The following is a 19123-nucleotide window of genomic DNA, read 5'->3' on the forward strand; positions in this document are numbered from 1 at the left end:
ATTTTTTTTACTTTCTTCTTGTATTTGCATTCCTAAACAGTGCAGTTCCTGTAATGATGCATCAGAGGTGTATTTACTTGTGCTGACATTAAAATATCCATTTGAATGAGAAAATATTTTCCTCAATAGAAGTGTAAATGTGTTTTAGAAGCCCTTACATTTCTGTATTGATCAGCAAATTTGACTAAGGTAAGTTCAGCTTATTTTGTCATATTGGCATAAAGCATCTGGCTCTGTTTGAGCAATTCCATTGGGGAAGAGGGCAAAGTATGTAGAAAGAACATTTTTTCATTATAGTTTAAACACTGCTTTGCTTTGAGGCATCTCCTGGGGTGCACTTACCTAAGCTTTGTTTTGTAAGGCAGCTTGCTCTCACAGAGGCATCATTTATCCCATGTGGAGTATTCCTGGGATGTGTTCTCATCTGGATACCCATTTATGCATTTGTGCCTTAGCATCCAGCCACAGCTTTTTGCCTCTATGAATAACATGCATTTAAGTCTTTAAGTCCAAGTTGCTTTGCTGAGCAAAGTGTTCAGCCCCACTCCCTGGGCCAGAGAGACCATCCAGACCTCCCAGCCATCCCTCTCCTGTCTCTGGCAGCACCACACTGCTCTTGGAAGAGATGCATCAAATCCCTTTTCCATGTCTAGGACATGGATGAGGTCGGTTGGATGTTTCTCCTATAATTTCTCTAGAAAGAGACAAAGTGGGAACCTGGAAGATGGATAGTAAGAACTTGGTAGCCTGAGAGACACGGGTTTTTGCCTGATCTCCTGAAATGGTGTAATGGTAGAAGGGGTTAGTTCTAAGCAACTTGCATTTTTTTTTTTGCAAAGAACTTTGTAAGTCAGATTGTTTGTCCTTCTTGCTATATTACAGGGTAGTACTTTAATTGCCAAGGCATTCATCTTGTTTCATTCATAGTGTTTGGGTGACTTACAGGTCAGGGAGCTTCAGCCCTGCTGTGCTTAATTCCCAGTGTGTCTCGAATAGCTTTTGAAAATACGCCCCTATTGGCACAAACAGAAGAAGATTAATTTTTGTTAATTTTAGATATTTACATTTCTTGATGTGGCACATTTTGGGATGCTTTCTACTGATCTTGATTCTGGGTTCTACAGCTGCAGTGCAGCAAAATGCACTGCAAAATGCATCAAGACTTTGCAGTGTAGAAACTTGTGACTGAAGTACCAAGATGAGTGTAAGTGAAGTGTGAATGGTGCCCAGGGGGGAAACTGACATAAGAAATAGCAGGATAAGGTTAAAGGAACAGCATGTTTTCTGTAGAGGATCCTTATGTGAAATTCAATCAAGGAACCAAACACCAAGAAAATAAAGAATGATACTAGACTCTCTCAGAGAAGTTCCTTTTACTTGTTGGGTTGTGTCTTCTCCAGATGTTGATTTTGGAGCATTCCCTGTCAGTAACACTTAGATGGGAATAGCGTGTTTTGTTTTTGGAGAAGCAGAACTTGCTGGGACTGTTTGACAGGGCTGTCACAGCTGGAAGCAGCCTTTGTTTTCTCCCTGTGAATCCTAGGAAAGTGCACGATTCCCAAGATTTGACCTCCACAAAATTCAGGCAGGAGAGCTCCCCAACAGCCTGGCACACTTGGAAACCATAGGGTCCCCCTTTTAATATAATCCATATCAAAATGCAGGTCTAAATAATTTTGTATGTTTATTAAGTAGGCAGATGTGGTCGTTCTATGTGTGCCTGGAGTTTGGAAGAGAACACTCTGCTCTGTGTTAACACTGGCAACACGAGGTGGAAAAGGTGTGTCTGGTCTTTTCCCACACTGTTTGGTGCCAAGGCTTTTAATTTTTTCTTTAATTATTGTTGTTATATATGGATGAGTGTAGCAGTTTGATTTTTGTTTCTTTCCTTGCTGGTGCTGCTACTCTTTCATTCCTCCCAGGCTCTGATATCCTAAGCTGAGAGAAGCCTGTCTGGTAAAACACCGTGGGGCTGCTGTGTCATCCTGGATGAAGAGTGTGCATCAGCTACAGCCCGCTAGGATGGCAAATTTGGGAGCCACATCCAGTTCAGTCCTAGTGACAGCTGCTGGCAGGGTGTAGTAAGAGCTGGTGAAGTAAAAGAGGAAAGCTTGGTAGAGTAATCAACTAGGAATTTTTATGGCTCGTGCTCAGCCTTTTAAAGTTTTCTATTTTCTCTTGTTAGTAGGTGGTTCCCCAAATTGGAACCTATAAAGAGCGTAGATGAGGCTTGAGTAAGATTGACTGGCACCAGTGCAAGCATGAATTTTACAACAACCAGTCAAATGAAATAAAACAGAATGATGTGTACAATGATGGTAACATTAGCTTGCCTTACTGCTCATATGAATACTTGTGAGATAAATATTGAATATCTGTAAATAAACTAGCATTATACCAGCATGAAATCCCCCTTCAAACTGTAATTCTTCTTGAGAAAGATGCAGTGGTTTTCTTTAATCTTTTCAACAGGGGCTCTGCAGTGAATCATTTCCTTTAATTGCTGTTCTGAAACACATAACAGGTTTTTTAATGCCTACTTTTTATATTTGTCTTTTTTCTTTCCGTTAATTGCAGTACTTCCATTCAAGCTTGAAAATGAAATTGCTTCCTCAACATATTTCTTCTCTGCTTTATGTAAACATAGGGGGGTTTATTAGCCCAGTTTCCAGGGAAGATGGAAGTGCACTAACATCGAGCACACAGAGAGGCTTTCACCAGTTGTTGTAGCTACAGGCACTTTAAAGGAAACTCTGAAGAGGTGCCAGGCAGACAAACCTCATCTCCTTCTCTCATTCTGTAGAATTTATCTCATTCCTGGGGGACTGAAGAGCAGCACCAAAATCCAGGGGGATGGCTGCTCACCTCTGCCTTTCCAGTGCCTGCTCCAAGAGGCTCCGAAAGGCTTTGCAAGCCTCTGGAACTGTGTGCACCAGAGCCAAGGATCAGATAAAGTCCTCCTCTTCCTTTCCTTTAAACAACCCACTTGCTTAATTTATTTGCATTGATTGCAGATTTGGTTAGCAAGGATGTTAACTGAATATCAAAACCTCATTACAGCTGATGAGATGAACAGGAATAAAGAAGTCTGAAAGTATTTAAAATTTAATCATCTTTCGTAGCAATAAGATATGCAAAATACCATATAGTTTGGTCCATCTGTCATTTAGGACATCATTGCAGCTGTTTCAGGAAAAGAAAACTTGAAGGATTAAGCACCAAGTGAGCCCCAAGTACTAGATGTAGCAATCTAAGAGTTTGATTTAAAACCCAAGAGTCATCCATCCCTTCTGCAGGTCTTACACTGCATCTCAAATAGCAGGAGCATTCCTGCTCAGTTTTGGGGTACTTTGGTGCTTTTGCCCAAGGGCATTTTCCAGGCCAGGAGGAGGTTCACGGCAGGGATGAGGGGTCTGCAGATGGAAGCAGCTCAGCCACAGATGACACAGACATTTGTCCCTGTGCTCCCACAGGAGCTGTGGCAAAGCTTCTGAGTGGGGTGAGGGAATCCTGCACGATGGAATCCCACAGCTGCTGGACCCACGGCAGAGAAATGAGCTTAAGTTAGTGGGAGACCTATGGTTAAAAGGCTTTCTTGGTGGCACCCCTGTCATGATGGGGAATAGAGTTGCAGGTTATTTGTGTCTTTGCTATTGTAATTATCTGGTATTTGTTACTCATTTTGCTGTTGTGGTGGTAGTGGTGGGTTTTGGGGCTTTCTTATTGTCCTTTTTGTTGCTTGGGTTCTTTTGTGTTGCTTTGGTTTGATTTGATTTTGTGGTTTAGTTTGCTTTTGCGTGGGTTTTTTGGTTTGTCTTTTTTACTGATGAAACATCTGGGTTGAGATTGTTAAAGTTTTGTTTCTGGCTGACAGTTTTTGGTTTTGTTTCAGCTGTAATTTAGCAGTTTGAATGCAGGCTACATAGAAACTTTTTTTTTTTCCCATGCAAGCACATATAGTCATACACACTCAAAGGTGTCAGTGTTTGAATTAGGCAACTCTGACATGTAGCAAAACCCAGCTAATACGTGAGGAATATGCCTTTATTTTCAGACACATACTCAAGTGAATACCCACAAACAGGAAGTCCAGTATCTCAACCATTTAAGCACCAGTACATGTGTATGTATACAAATATAAAACACAATTCAGTTGTTTCTTTTAATTTCATCCAGAGAGTTTTGGTGAATTGTTACAGGTACTAAATTATTTTGAAATCATATTTATAAGCCATGGTGTGAAATTTTGATTCTGCAGTCCTCTTGGGATTTGGGACAGGTATTTCCTTCCTCTTTCTAAAAAAGCACTGAAGTATTGAAAACAACTTCTGGCTTTGGCTCCTGTAGCAGGAGCAGCACATGAAGCTCAGAGCTGTACACAAATGAACAGAGCAGTATGAAAACTGTCATGTAGATGCAGAGCCAGAGTGCTGGGCCTTGGCTGGGCAAAACTGGGTTGTTTTAGAGTAGAACAAGCCTTACTTTTGCCATCCCTAACCTTGTTTAGTTACCTTTTTCACTTCCTTGACTGTGCTGCTGCTTGTGTTTGGGAGGACAGGCAGTAGCTGAGGTGTGGGTGAGAGCAAGTGCAGATGGTTATGGAGAACATGGTTGGTTTTGAAGGACTGACTTGGGTATTCGGAGGTGAGAGCATTTATTTCTCATATGAGCTGCACAACAGCATAGAGGGGATCCATCCTGTGTGTGGTGCCTCCAAAAGCAGAACACCAGCAAACACTGGAGCATGGTGCCTGAAGAACATGAGAAAAAAAAACATGGCTCACGTGGAAGGAGAAAGGGAAAGAACCAGAAGTGTTAATAATGGAATAAATGTGTCCTTTCTGGGGACAAAAAATAAAACAACCCCTCAGTAGGAATGGCAGTCCTCAGCTCATTCTGAGTATGATTAGGAGAATGTAAATAACCAGTGATTTTCCATAGAATGAGATCAGGACATGAGAGACATTGGCAATAATAAAATCCTTTTTCAACTTTAAACAAACCTTATCATTACATGTGCCCTCAAGCTGATTTTTGGATGGACTGAACTGAAATTAATGCTGCAGCTGACAACCAGAGGCAGCCTGGCTCTTCTGCAGGGATGGAGGCTGAGACCACGCTGTGTCCCCTTCCTCTTCACAGCTCCAGCCTTTTGGGCACTGAGTGGGACCCCCAGCTCTCCATCTCTATCTCCATCTTCATCCCTTCTCCCACGGTGAAGGGATGAGCCCAGCTGACACCCTTTGCAGGCTCTGGTTGTGTTGCTGTTTCCCCCCTTCCCTCTTCCAGAGGAGGAGGCTGCTCCCACCCTCATCTCCCTGATTTGCACCCTCCGTGTTCATGGCCAACAAGTGCCTGCTTTGCTCCCAGCTGGGCTCTCCTGGGGCTTAACCAGCTCCCTCTTGTCCTTGGAGTGTAATCCCCTCACTGCAGGTTTATGTCCCCTCATCCCCCACATCTCAGTCCTGCTCAGGGGACTCTCCAGCACCTCCCCATCCCTGCCAGTGTTGAAACACAGGCCAACCCAATGGGAAGAAATGACGATGTCTGACTCAATTCAGAAGGCTGAATTATTTCTTTATTTTAACTATGCTAAAATACATTAATATACTATATTAAAGGAGGATCCTAAAACTACATACTACTATCTCTAGCACAACTCGTGACCTTCTCTCCAGAGTCCAGCCCCAGGTGGGTTGGATTGGCCATCAGGCTCAAACAATCCTCACCAGAATCCAATCAAGCACTCACCCCAGGTAAACAATTCTCTAAACACATTCCACGTAGGAAAAAACAAGGAACAGAAATAGAAATTGTTTTATCTTTCATTTCTCTCTGTGCACCTCTATGAAAAATCCTGAGAGTGAGAGAGAAATGTGCTTGCCACGTGCCAGGACCTGCTGCAGCATCGCCTCAGCATCCTGGAGCAGCCTCCTCTGGGAATTCCTGGCCTTTTGGAGATGCACCACTGGGTTGTGTGTGTGCCATCAGTGGTTCCTCATAACCACCATGGTCAGCTGGCATTCAGAAATCCTTTTCCTCCACTATTATTTGTATATTCAGGGGCTTGAAACTGCTGGAATTGGTCCCAGCACCATGACCTTGCATTTGTTACTACTGAATTTATCATCTCACACCTCAATGCCATATTCTGCTTTTCCTGAAGGTTGTTAGGACTGTAGTTGCTTGAATAAAAAATGGCTCTGAAAAAGTTTCATGCCACTGCTGTTGTGTGCAGTGACTAATGAGCTTGTACATCTCTTTTAATTCTTTTCAAGTTTTCTTACTGCTAAATCCAAACTTTATAAGGATGTTACATGTGCAAGGAGGAATTTAAGTGCTGATTGATCCACTGAAAATAGCAAAATCTTTGACTGGAGTCTCTCTTAAAATCTTCTCTGCCCTGATCAGTCCTGAGGAGCAAGAGAGTCTTTGCCATGAAGTCTGACTCAGCCTGGGCTTTGGACATGATAGTCTCATGGGCATGGATAGCACTAGAGGCTATTTTTCAGAATGTTTAATTTATTATTATATTATTATTTTATTCCTTTACTCTTTTCACATAGGGATTATATAAGTTTTGGTTTTGCCTTGATTTATTAAGAGGCAAGCAAACAACAAGAATATTTAAGAAACAAAGTATTTAAGTAGGGGATAGTGTTGTTTCATAATATTTTACTCTCTTGCATTTTTTATCATTTGAAGTCTTATATCTTATTAAAATAGGTGAATAGTTTCAAAATTTGAGGCCCAGCTATGTAATGCTGTGTAAACAACATTTCTGTCACCTCTGTGTATTGCTACTGAAGGGATTTTAAAGTGTGAGTATGAGGGACAGCTGCTGCATTTAAGCTTCCAAAAACTTTCAGGCCCCACAGGTAAATATTCTCTGGCTGTATCACTTTGCTGATGATCAGTTAATTCCTTCTGTTCTGTCTACTACCAGGCCTTCAAAACAACCCCAATTCCTCTGGCTAGGAGTGTGCCTTAGCCTTGCAGAGTGGGATGATGCTTTTGAAGTCTCCACTCTCTAAGTTCTTTTCTCTGGGATGTTCAGTCATGCATATTTAAAGCTACATTTCAAGAAATTAGGTCTGAAAATTCCCAGCAGAAATGTATTTCTGCATTTTATTTTTTATCCAGAGATGACCACATTTTTGTCTGCAAGCTGGCTTAAAAGATACATCAATTAATAGAGCCACTGGTGATTAAACTGTAAAGCAGAATATCTTGTCTCATTTAATGAAGTGCCTTACATAAAAATAAGTATAATTCTCATGATAAAGAACTTAATTTTACTGAGATTTCCAACTTCTTTTCTGAAAGTGCAAGGTGTAATAAAGCTACATCTTCAGCACAAGAATATGGCTGTTTATTATAACTATTCATCATGGGCATGATATTAGTATAGAGATCAGGTCCCAGATGCCCTTATTTTTCCTGAATCTTTTTAGAAGTGGCATGTAATCAATAGTTTCCTTGTAGAAAAATTCTCTAAAAATAAGTATTTGCACTATATTAGCAAAAAAATCCTTAGTTTTGAGCAATGCTGCAAGGTTGTTTTCAAGTTCTTGCCTCACCACTGCAGTCCTTGTTAGTGCTCCTAGGACTTCTTGGGCCATGTCCAATTTTTTTATCCTGCAGCAAACAGAATTGCTGTGATTTTTTCCCCCCCTGCTGTTCATTAAATGATCATTGGCCTCTTCTGGTTGCAAGGAGAAGGTTGCACTCACCTCTACATGATTTTTAATCTGTTTTCCATACAGAATAAGTGATACAGTCCTGGTTGTCATTTCTGCACTATTAGACCTTGGTGTGTGGTTGGTGTGTGGATGGGTGGGGATGCTGGGAAACACCTGGGTTGTTTATAAAATGTTCACTTCCTTTCAAAGGTCATTTAACTCTGTAGTTGGCAGAGGCACTATTGAAGTTAAGGATTAGTACACACTCTGTTGTCTGCAGAGTTGGTAGCCAGATCAGCTGCATGATAATTTGGCATTCACTTTGTCATCTGTGTGAGAGCCAATATTTAATTTTTTTAATTTTTTTTTTTTTTTAACCAGCACTACAGTTTGACCTCTGAGTACCTTAATCTGATGTCAGCTCACTTGGGACAGCTATTCATGTACTTGTCATAGCATCCCAGCTAGGACAAACACTGAAAATTAAAAATATTATTGAGAAGGAAATAGGATGGTAGTCAGCTCACAGAAAGGAGCTGTGCCAGAACAGGTTGTTAAGCTTGATATCAGTGTGTCTAATCAAACTCTCCTGTGGTGTATTTCAGGGCAGATTCAGTGCACTGGGTGCTCAGCTCTGACCCAGTGGTGACATGAGGGCAGGGGCAGCATCCCCACTGCTGTGCTTGGTATGTGCTGCTGTCCCTGGGGATGATTTCCACAGGGAGGACGTGCACCAGTAGTTTTAATACACAGGAATCTCAGTTCTGCACACCAACAGCAAGGGCTGTGGTGGATAATCAATGTTGTGCTGGCAGCTAGCTCTAGATGGATGCTGAGCAGCAGGGATCATAACTCAGACAGATTGCTGAGGTGAAGGAATCAATGTCCACTCGTGCTGGACATTCCACACATGCAACGGGGAGAGAAACCCTGAGCCCAAAGAGTGGCAGCCTGCCCAGGTGAGATCTCAGAGAGGAATGTGAATCAATCTTAGGGCATTTTTCCTTTAAATTCTTTTGGCTGAGTCTTTTTAGAAAGGAATTATTTACATGGAAAACTGTAAGGAACAAAGAAGAAGAAGAGGGGCAGACCTGAGTTACAAGAGCAGAGGGACAAAGTAATTACTTTGGGTACTGGGGAAATGTGTTAAGAAATGGTGAAGTCAGGGACTAGAAGACACTAGAACACTAGAACAGAATGGACACTGCAGGTGTTTTCTCCTAACACAGTGACCTTTACAGGCTGTCTCTCAGTTTGCAAAGGGGCCAGAAATTACGATTTATTGGCTTGCAACTGGTTGCCCTCTTCCAAAGGTAAAGTTGGTGTCGTCTTCATTTCCTGCTCGCCCCAGCAGAGACCAGTCCTGTGCAAAGGTGACCCAAGCTGGGTTTGCAGGTGTAGTCAGGATCAGCAGGTGTGAGGACAGAGAATCCAGGTGTGTTGCTGGCTTACAGGCCTTCCCATGTTCTGTTTTATCTTGGCTTCATGCTTTGCCCCTGCCTGTGCAGAGCTGACATTGAAGCTCACAGGAAGATTTGTATTAGTTTTAGTCACCTGCCTGCCTGAGGAGGGCCCAGGGGCTGAGGCAGAAGACTCAAAGCCAGCCACTCCCAGTGCTTGACAAGCTGTAAAGCAAGAACATTTTGAATGTGATCCATTGCCTATTTTGGGAAAGTTATAACATTTTCAGAGGTAGGCCAGTTATTTTTAAATCTCTCTGGACACGCTTTTAACGCAGGATTTGTTCTGGATGTTGTCAAGGTCGGACGTTTTCTTCATGAAAAAGTTTCCCTCCTTTAGGGAGATGTCTGGAAGAGCTAATTAGCTGTGTGCTTTGGTCCTCTCTCATTTCCTCACAGCCTGCTAAACCTATTGCTAGACCTTTCAGCTTCAGCCAAGATGGATTGAGATAGTTCTTGTCTGCCTTCCCCTGGCTTCATCCATTTTATGCACATTATCCATTTTCTCTAGCCTGCTTGAGGAGAAGGTTGCAGGACAGATGCCTCTACCAAAATGCAGGGAGGCTGGTGTTTGGAAAAGGAAGGAATTGAGGAACTGAAAGTACCAACAACGTGGTTATTTTCTTGTATCTGATTATTTGCTTTAAGTTGCCCACGTTTTACATTCATTTAGCGAGGTTGAAAATAAGACATGAAATAGAAGAATTATACCTACAGCGAGATCCTCATTAATGAAGTTGCCCTCCTGCATCTCAGTTCTGTAGATAAAGAGCTGGTCCAGAGAAATGCTGAGCTCTTCCTGCTGCTTTTGGGAGTAGTAGGGATTGCTGTGTGCTCTGCAGCAATCAGGATGGGCTTCCAAGTTTTATTTTGACAGACCTTAGGAATCAAAATTGCTCACATCAGTAATGAACAGGAGGACATGTATTATGTGGATCAATAAAGCAGCAATTCCTGCTGCACATTTATCTTCACCTCTGTGATTGACAAACTTGAAATATTCTATATGGCAGTCCTGAGTATAAATAAGGGGTTGAATTAGGCCCTTGAATCTCTGTGGATGAGAGGTGTAGAACCTTTCAGCAGCACCCTTCATATTGTGCCACCAGTGCTCTGTGGGTTTTGGGGTATGAAGACAAGAGACTCTTTTAGGAGTGGTGTGCATCCAGTTGAAAGGAGTAGCTAGTGTTTTCCTGCCTAATTCTGGCAGAAATAAAGACAGGCAGTGCACTTTCAGAAGTTATTTTCTGAATACTCCTCTCTGCATACATTGCTGCTGTTACCTAGAAGAAGGGGATTGATAGTTTGATCTTTGTTTTGCCACTATTAAAATAAGTAATTCTCAGACATTTTCTGTTGCCTTTTATTGAGGAACTGCATGTGTTTAGTGTTAGTTCTGATTTTAGGAATACCCAGCATTATCAGGGCACCACTCTCCCTGTGTCCTGTAAAGCTGTGGCACATACCCTTGTGTCAGTGCTGTGGGCCACATCTTTGTTTGTCTCCAAAAAGCAGTTTGTTTGTTGGACAAATGAATTTAGAGCTGGCAGTCAGTTCTGCTGTGTTTCTGACAGCCTGCCTGTTGCATGGTAACTTTCCCACCACATCCAGAAGTGGGAGCAGTACTGCAGGTAACACTGGAAATATCTGTATTAATGCTGAAGGGAGATAAAAGGACTAGAAAACCTGTCTGTCTGAAATCAGTGACTGGTGGGATGTGCCTGTGCCGTGCTTGAGGAGAGGCAAGAGGTAGAGTTGGGGGGGGGGGGGTGGTTTCACAGATTTTTTTTTTCCTTTTTTTTTTTTTTTTTTTTTTTTTTTTTTTGTTTAAGCCAGAACAATCCAACTCATCTAGATTAAAACATTCTGTGGGAACATCTTGATTTCAGTGGTGTTTTTGCTAGAAAATGTCCAGGTGGCCCACCTGCTTCATTTCCTGCCATCGCATCAGTCAAGAGCTTCTGGGGTGTGTTTGCTGAGCCTGAGCTCAGAGGCACTGAAATGTGAGACCTGCTAGGGCTAAACAATGTGATTTCTACTTGTGTGTAGCCTTTACAATCCTTGCCCTACTTGGATATCTCCTGTGGTTTGTATTTTTATTTTTTTTCTTTTAACCTTTAAAATTTTGACCTAAATGAAGGGCAGGACTAATAATGTTTTATGGAATGCTACATCTCTGGTTTCCTGGCTGAGGAAACCTGAGTGCAGGGGCTTCCAGTTTTGCAACAGTGAACTTTTGTAAGGAAGATATCATCTACCTTTGATGAAATCCAAGATTAAATAGCTATTTAATAAAGTTCCAAACTAGAGAAAGAACACAGAAAAGAAACAGAAGGTGCAGGGAAAATCCATCAAAACAGTGTGGGGGGCAGGACAGGGTGCAAGCATGAAAAAGAGACTACCAAAACCAGCTCAAGCCACTTGCAAACCTGTTCGTGGACACAAAATCTGTCTGAGTTTTTGGGGTTTTTTATGATCATAGGAGCTGGTCCTAAGCATGGATAAATCAGGCCAGCCCTGGCTGCTGGCAGGAATCTCTCTGGTGATGTTGTCTGGTTGGGTGTGGATATGAGCTTTGCCTGTGTTATCCAGGGTGGGCTGTTACTGCTTAAACCAAGGCTTGTATAAAGACCAAGGAAAACTCTGGAGCTTTTTTTCTGAGTCAGAATAATTTGGTAAGTTTGTGACAGGCCTTGAAATTTGGGATTTGGGGTAGTTCTCTTTTGCTTTCCCTTAAAAACACTAAAGGGCAGGATCCCATATCTTTAATTTTAGGTAGGATGTCTCTGGCAGTTGCTTTTTAGAAGAAAATTTCTTTTTTTTCTTTTTTTTTTTTTTGGTGGTTTGTTTTGTTTTGGTTTTGTTTTGGTTTTTTGTTTGGTTTGGTGTTTTTTGTTTGTTTGTTTGTTTTGGATGGGGGTGTTCCTTTGCAAATGCTTGTTTTTCTGTACCACTCCAGATGTCTCATTCGGGGCATGGTGGGCTGTGCAGCTGCCAGTTCATTTCTTCTGTGTCTGCTGAGGATCTGGAGTGGGGTTATGACACTCTTTCCTAATAGGCTGTAGCTCTCATAGCATCTCCTGGACAAATCTTAAAATTCTTGCTGAGCCATATGAAGACCAGGTTTTGCTGTAGGAGTCCACTGGTGGAATTTTACTGCAGCTCTGGTGTTCCATGTGTGCTGGCTCTTCCAGGTATTTGTAAATAAAGTTCCTTTTATTTACAAACTTCATTCAGCATGCTGAATGCTCAGAGGGTCTCAAAAGGTCAAAGAGCTGGTAATCACTCTCCTCTGACGGCCAGGATATCTGAAATACTTTGTACATCTCCTGTATGATCATTGTCTGAACTGAAACTTTACAGTGGAAAGGGAGTAGGGAAGACTGGAGTGAAACTGTGCATTGGAAAAGGTGCTCTGAATTTCCTTTTAGACCTTTCAGATGTAAAGGAATACACAGCATCTTGCCTTTGCAACTATTGAGGCTGTTCACAGGCCACAGAATTAGACTGGTGGAGAGATTTTGGGTCAAAGGAAGGAGATAAAGGGAAGATGTGTGTACTGATGGTAAATGTCCAGAGCAGTGTCTATTCCTGCTGCCTTGTTCTCAAGCCAGCACTGTCCTGGTCTTCTGTCTGCCCACGCCTCTCCTGCTTTTCAAAGAAAAATCCAAAAACCAAACCAGAAACCAGTACATTCATTGTTCCCTAGACTGTGTGATGGCACAGAGAGAGTGTGATAAAAAGTGTGTCTTGGAAATAAGGAAATGAGGCTTGCCTTGGGGTGGAGGTAGGCATTAGTTGTACCACTGTGTGTGCTCTGCTGAATAAAGGTCATGAAAAGGTTTGTAGGGAAGTCTTATGGTTGTTTTGTCTTCATAACCAAAATTTCAGCCAGCACTGCTGCAACCTGAGGTGCATCTTCAGCATGAATTTGTGGAAACATTCCATCTCCACTGCACCATGCCAAGCTTGCTATGGGCTTAGACCTCCCAACAAACTCGGGGATTTCCTTAAATCCCTGTAAATCAGAGCTCTATTAAGAAGCAGAAGGGGAATAAACCACCAAGAGGCTTTCGTGCTTTTTTCCAGAGTCTGTGTGTGCCATAAATTGAATAGCCCCCACCCCCCCCGAGACCTGGGGAAACCAAACTCTTAAAAAGCATAGTAAAGGGTTGGTAATTGTTTCAAACAGCCAACTAAAAATGCTTTTTATTACGAGGCTTGAGCGCTCTTTCATATGTGAAGCTGCTTGTTCATTTTGGCAGTGAAGGCTGCTTTTATGCCTCCCTGGGGACGGTGGTAAAACTTTCAGCAGCTTAGGCACAGAAACCAGCCCTTTGTGGAACTGGAGGCGAGAAACCAGAAGTTGTTCTGCAGATTTCCCAGTCCCCTGCAGCTTGCTTTCAGATTTTGCTGATTTTTTGGGACAGGGAGAGGTGAAGACAGTGCTGTGCAGGGATGGGACAAGCTTGGCAAGGGCATTTGCTGGCTGTGGGTTGGTAGGCGCCTTGGTGGTTTTTTTCTGACATTCAGCTGTTGGGTGCAATAGCAAGGACTGAGCACTTTTCACACAGTTGCACTGAAAGATGGACAAGACTGGATTTATTCTTACTGCCACTGTGAGCAGGAGAGCAGAAGTCTCTGCTAATCCTGTCCCAGAATGGCAGCAGAGGAGCAGGGGACACTCAAGACAGAGGCACACGTGGAGCTGGCCGTGTCTCAGTGCACTGCAGGAGCAGTGAGCTGTTCCTGCAGGTGCCACCCTGCCTCCTCCCTTGGCAGTGATTAATCTCAGATGTTTGTCCTTCAGTGGCAGCCTTAATGCAACAGATGCTGGAGCTTAATTTCATGTCTCTGTCCCTCTGGAGTTGGTGGGAGTTGTGAGGCTCCCTTCTGCCAGCAGCATGGCACCAGTACATCCCTGCAGGATCACTGTGTTTTGGAAGGCTTTGGATGCCCTCCCCAGTGGCTCCTGGTTGGAACCTGGCTGCTGAGAATTTTAGGCTTTCTCTGCTGACAAGCACTGACCCTCAGGAGAAAACTGCATTTGACCTGAGGCTGTGGAGAAGGCTTCCAAAATAGAATGATAAAACTGAGATTATAAGTGTGTAGTTTAAATAGAAATGTAAAATACCACATGGTAGGAAAGTTAAAATTTAAAGTTTTATAGACTTTAGTGACATATGTAAAACAAATATTTTAAAGCAAAAGCTAGGCCTTTTTCTTTAAAAGTTTATGTATTACTGTATAATTAAAGTTAAAAATCCATATTACAAACCAAAAGTAGTTAGTTATTGCATTAAAAGTAAAAACAATGTATCATTTCTTAATTAGACAGTTTATCCTTAAAAACCCTTATAAAGAAAAAAAATACAACTGCACTTTTAGGATATTAAAGTACTATAAACCTCACATATCGAAACAAAAAATACCTTAACAGAAAAAAAGAAAAAAAAAAAAAAAAAAAAAAAAAAACCCCAAAACTCGAGAGCTGCTGACAGGTTTGTCCCTTGCTTTGCAGATCACCGGCGTTATCCTCCTGGCCGTGGGCGTCTGGGGCAAGCTCACCCTCGGCACCTACATCTCCCTCATTGCCGAGAACTCCACCAATGCCCCCTACGTGCTCATCGGCACGGGCACCACCATCATCGTCTTCGGCCTCTTCGGCTGCTTCGCCACCTGCCGTGGCAGCCCATGGATGCTGAAGCTGGTGAGCAAACCCACGTGCCTGGGAGGGGAGGAGGGTTTTGGATCAGTTGGGATTTCCCCCACTGTCACCACAACAGGCTCCCAGCTGGGTGGTCATTAGCATGGACCCCATGACTCACAGAGGGCTGATCAATCTCTTTGTTTTATATATTTCATTATTAAGAAACCCATTGCTTTTATAGACAGTTATGATACAGCTGGACCTAATTGGTCCTTGAATCCAAACACCATCACCATTGGCCAATTAAGAAGCCACCCTTTGGTAAACAAATCCCCAACACATTCCACATGTTCACAGCAGCAGGTGCAGCAGGTTAAGATAAGAATTGTTTCTCATTCTTTTCCCTGATTTTCTCACAGCCTTTCCGTGGGAAATTTGTCTGTTGCTCTCTGTGGCTGGAGAGCTGTTGCCACGCCCCCACCCCCTGCCAGATGTTGGTGAAGCTTTTAGGCACATAAGCTAGATTTTATTGATTTTTTATTTTCAACATGTGTGCCTTTTGGACAAAGGGGGAAAAAGACCCTTTGCCAAAACTAGTTCTTGATTGACTATGGCTGAATTTTGCTACACATGGCACATAGGACCAAGTGTTTGGAGTAGGGTGGTGCTGCTGAATTGCTCTGTGAGTCATTCTGCAACCATTCTGGTTTTCTGTGAGCCGGATAGATAAATATATTTGCAATCTTCAAGATGCCCAAAACATCATAAATGTGAAATTCTTTCAAGCTGTATTTTAAGGGGTCGGTTTAATACCCTGATGTGAAATTATGGAAAGAGCAGTTAGTACCTCATAAAAGCATGCCAGCCCTTTTTTTTTTTGTCCTAACATTCACTAGATAGAACAATTCAACCCAAAAAGCAGAGCACTGTATGGTATGTTTGGTGTCACCTGAAAAGGAGCAGGAACTTGAGGTGCACTGAGCAGAGGGGAAGCTGCTGTCCCTCAGTCCACTTTAACCTCTCTCCATATGAATCTCTATTCTGAGTTTTCTGTAAAATTCAAAATAACTACAGGCTAAACAAACTTACATGATAAACTGTGTTTCTAGGCATATTTAGGAGCAAAATCCTGCATGTGCCATGCTTTGAAAGGTGGAAATAGCACTTGTGAAGCACTGAATTAGTGAGAAAGGGCTTGACAGTATAATGCACCTCCTGCTACAGTATTTTGAGGCTGGTTTTCTAAGGAGATGGGATGATTTTTCCCCAGTTTTTAACTGCATTTTAAAAAATAAAGGACATGTTAAAGGGAGTTAATTTCCTCAAATGATGGCAGGGAGGAGAAGGGGAGGTAGCAGCTGCAATTCCATCAGCTGGTTGCCAGCTGGCAAGACCCTCACTGCTGTCTCTTGCTGGTGATGGGCTCTCAGGGCATGTGCAGAGGCTTGCTGGAGTCACTGCAGTCCAGATGGGAAAGGGATAAAGGTGAATGATGATACAAATCCATAGGAAATCAGGCTCTGCTAGCTGCTCCACAACTCATTTAACTTTCTTAAAGACATGCCTCTAATACTTGCACGTGCTGTTCCAAGCACGTGGCTTGATTTTCAATGTATGTATAAGAAATATTTATAAACTTATTTTCTCTCCTGAACAGTTGACAGTGTTTTGACAGCTGCATTAATTGGACACATTTTTTTCCTAGCTCTACCTTCACCATTGTGCTCCTTTCCCCAATAACCTTTCATGAAAGCTAAGTTTCCCTTTCTCCACTAAATCCTGCTAGGACTGAATTTAATTTAAAATATTTCCTTTCTTAATTAACTGTTACTTAGCAGGTGGACTAAAAAGGTAATTTTTCCTCTAGAAGATTAAGCCAAGTTCAAATTTTGCTTTCCCACTTTGCATTTTTTCTTTACCTTCTTTACTTTTACTTAAATATATTTTTAGTACTTGGTGAGTGCCTACACTGAAAGCACTGTTTTCAAGGTTTATTTAGCTCCTGATCCAAATGCTGCACCTAAAGCCAAATATGGCCCTTGGCTCAGCAAAGTATTTGGAGCATGTCTAGTGTTACTGTGAGAATATTTCCAGTGAAGGCAATGTTTCAGTTCATTCATTGGAGAAACTTCAGGAGCCAAGGCAGCAAATGCCAGTCTGGCAGTGAGGCAGATGAACACAAACCAAAACACCTGGGCAAGCCTATTGACCTTAGCAGAGCACTGTGCAAACAGGAAGGGTCTGTTTGTATTCCATATTGCAAGATCAAAACGTGAGTGACTTGGATTCACCTCTGGCATGTGAGTGTGTTTTAATTTATATAAGAATGCTGAGAAACGTGGGCACAGAAATGTCAGGAAAGCCAGTAATTAAGCAATATATATCAGTTGTGAGTTGTATGAACACACGTGTTACATTCAGGTCATAACCTGTGTATCTCCTCCAAAACACCTTTGGTTTCTTAACATCTTTGAAGGGTGCCTAGAGGGGAAAGTTACATTTCATGTGATAATATCTGTGCTGAGACAAAAGCCTGTCATGCTCTGACTTCTCTTGCCTCCTGCCTTTTCAGTATGCCATGTTCTTGTCCCTGGTGTTCCTGGCTGAGCTAGTGGCTGGCATTTCAGGGTTTGTCTTTCGCCACGAGGTAGGTGGAACTGTGCTGAGTTTGCAGCTGGCAGCGCCTCCCTGGGCAGGAGCTGCTGAGGGGTTCCTGGAGTGTGGAGAACGTGTGGGGCACTGAGCTCGGCGGCTGCAGCATCTCCAGGGACGGGGCTGCTGTGCCAGTATGGCTTGGACAGCTCTTAAAAACCACTGCCATGCCAAATAAAGGGATTTGGCCAAAGCTCCTGCCCTCAGCTGCCTGCTGATTTACTCTGGAGCTATCAGGTTTTGTGTGTCCACCCTGTAAGATCTTCTTTGCTCCTTACATATGCTGAGGGCTGCAAAATAGATTAAATGCTTTTCTTAAACACAGCTTTTTCAGCCAGGCAAATGCTAGTTTATGTAAGGCAGAGACAACTTCTGCATCACACCAGACCTGCTGTTTTGTAAATCTTCTTTTTCTTGGGTGGGGGGAGAGAGGGGGTGGAGAGGGAGTGGGATGGGATTTAATTTCTATCTTGAGTATAAGGAGAGATTAGAAGTAGAGTGAGGGAGAAAACTGGGACAGGAAGAAGCTTTTAAAAAGTGTGATGGTCTAGATTTGTAGTAACACTCCTGCTTTATCCCCTGTAATCAGGTCTATCTCTGGCTGTAAGTCCATGGACCTACATGCCACTGGTGCTGATCCAGAGCAGCCCCAGAGACCCTCCTTGTATCTTATTTTTGTATGAGCTGATTTTCCAGTCTCCTCTTTTGACATGACATTTCCATTGCTGTAGAGTTTTCTGCTGTTCACCCTTGCAAGCAGTGGATTGTTTTTAATGAGGTCCTGAGGTGCCTGTCCACCTGCTGAGGATTCCCATTTCATCCCACCTAACCTGCAGCAGCCCCAGTGTCACACTGCTCCCTTTTGGGAGAGACAATCTCTTGTGTGAAGGCCACAGCCAAGTGGGTTGCTCACATCATCTGCTTCCCAGCCCCTTTCCCACCCAAAGTGGCATTCCTGATGCTGTGCCTGACATTTTCCAGCTGAGGGACCTTTTGTTCCTTACCCAAATCCCTTTGGTGCTGGGACTGCCTGGTCAGGAGATTTATGTCTTACTTTGGTGCCACTGGCTTGTGTCCCCAGGGTGGTTGCACAAGCTTTGACTCCCACCTGGCATCCATGAGCAGGGAGAAGCATGCAGTCTCCTTCAGACTTAGTGCTGGAACAAATTGTTTTTGGGAAAAAAGCATAAAGCAGTACCTTTTTGATAGGCTAAGTCATTTTACAGTATTTTTTTTTTAATATCAGTTTGTTGGGGTAGTCTTGTTTCTGTGTCTGATATCCCACAGGAAAAATGGCATAAATTATTCCTGACAGTTAAAAGAGGGCTCTGCCAGCTCTAAAAAACACCCCTAAAAACAACTGGGAAGGGCTAGTTTGGGTGTCTTTTTAGGAAATTTGGCAATGCATTTGCGTCCTGCAAAACTGCTTCAGATGTTGTGCTTCTTGTTGCTCACGTGGGCTGTTTTTTCTTCCTCACCCTCACAGATCAAGGATACTTTCCTTAGGACATACACTGAAGCAATCCAGAATTACAACAAGAACGATGAGCGGAGCCATGCAGTGGATAACGTACAGGAAAGTGTAAGTCTAAAACTGGGCACCAAAATAGAGAAAGAAAGTCAATAAAGAACAGATTGAATCCCAGAATGTGAGGTTTTGATGGCTCAATCTGCAATCT

General features: G+C 42.8%; 1 protein-coding gene across 2 annotated transcripts in view; it reads left to right on the top strand.

Moving 5' to 3' along the window:
- TSPAN7 (tetraspanin 7) overlaps window positions 1-19123 on the top strand; it is a 250411-nt gene that overhangs the window by 52800 nt on the left and 178488 nt on the right. For both annotated transcript variants that reach the window (XM_041718583.2, XM_072935059.1), the window contains exons 2-4: window positions 14664-14852; window positions 17365-17439; window positions 18931-19026. In XM_041718583.2, the coding sequence (XP_041574517.1) occupies window positions 14664-14852; window positions 17365-17439; window positions 18931-19026 (360 nt within the window). The remainder of the gene's footprint in view (window positions 1-14663; window positions 14853-17364; window positions 17440-18930; window positions 19027-19123) is intronic.

This window comes from Taeniopygia guttata, chromosome 1 (genome assembly GCF_048771995.1).
Source record: "Taeniopygia guttata chromosome 1, bTaeGut7.mat, whole genome shotgun sequence".
NCBI lineage: Eukaryota > Metazoa > Chordata > Aves > Passeriformes > Estrildidae > Taeniopygia > Taeniopygia guttata.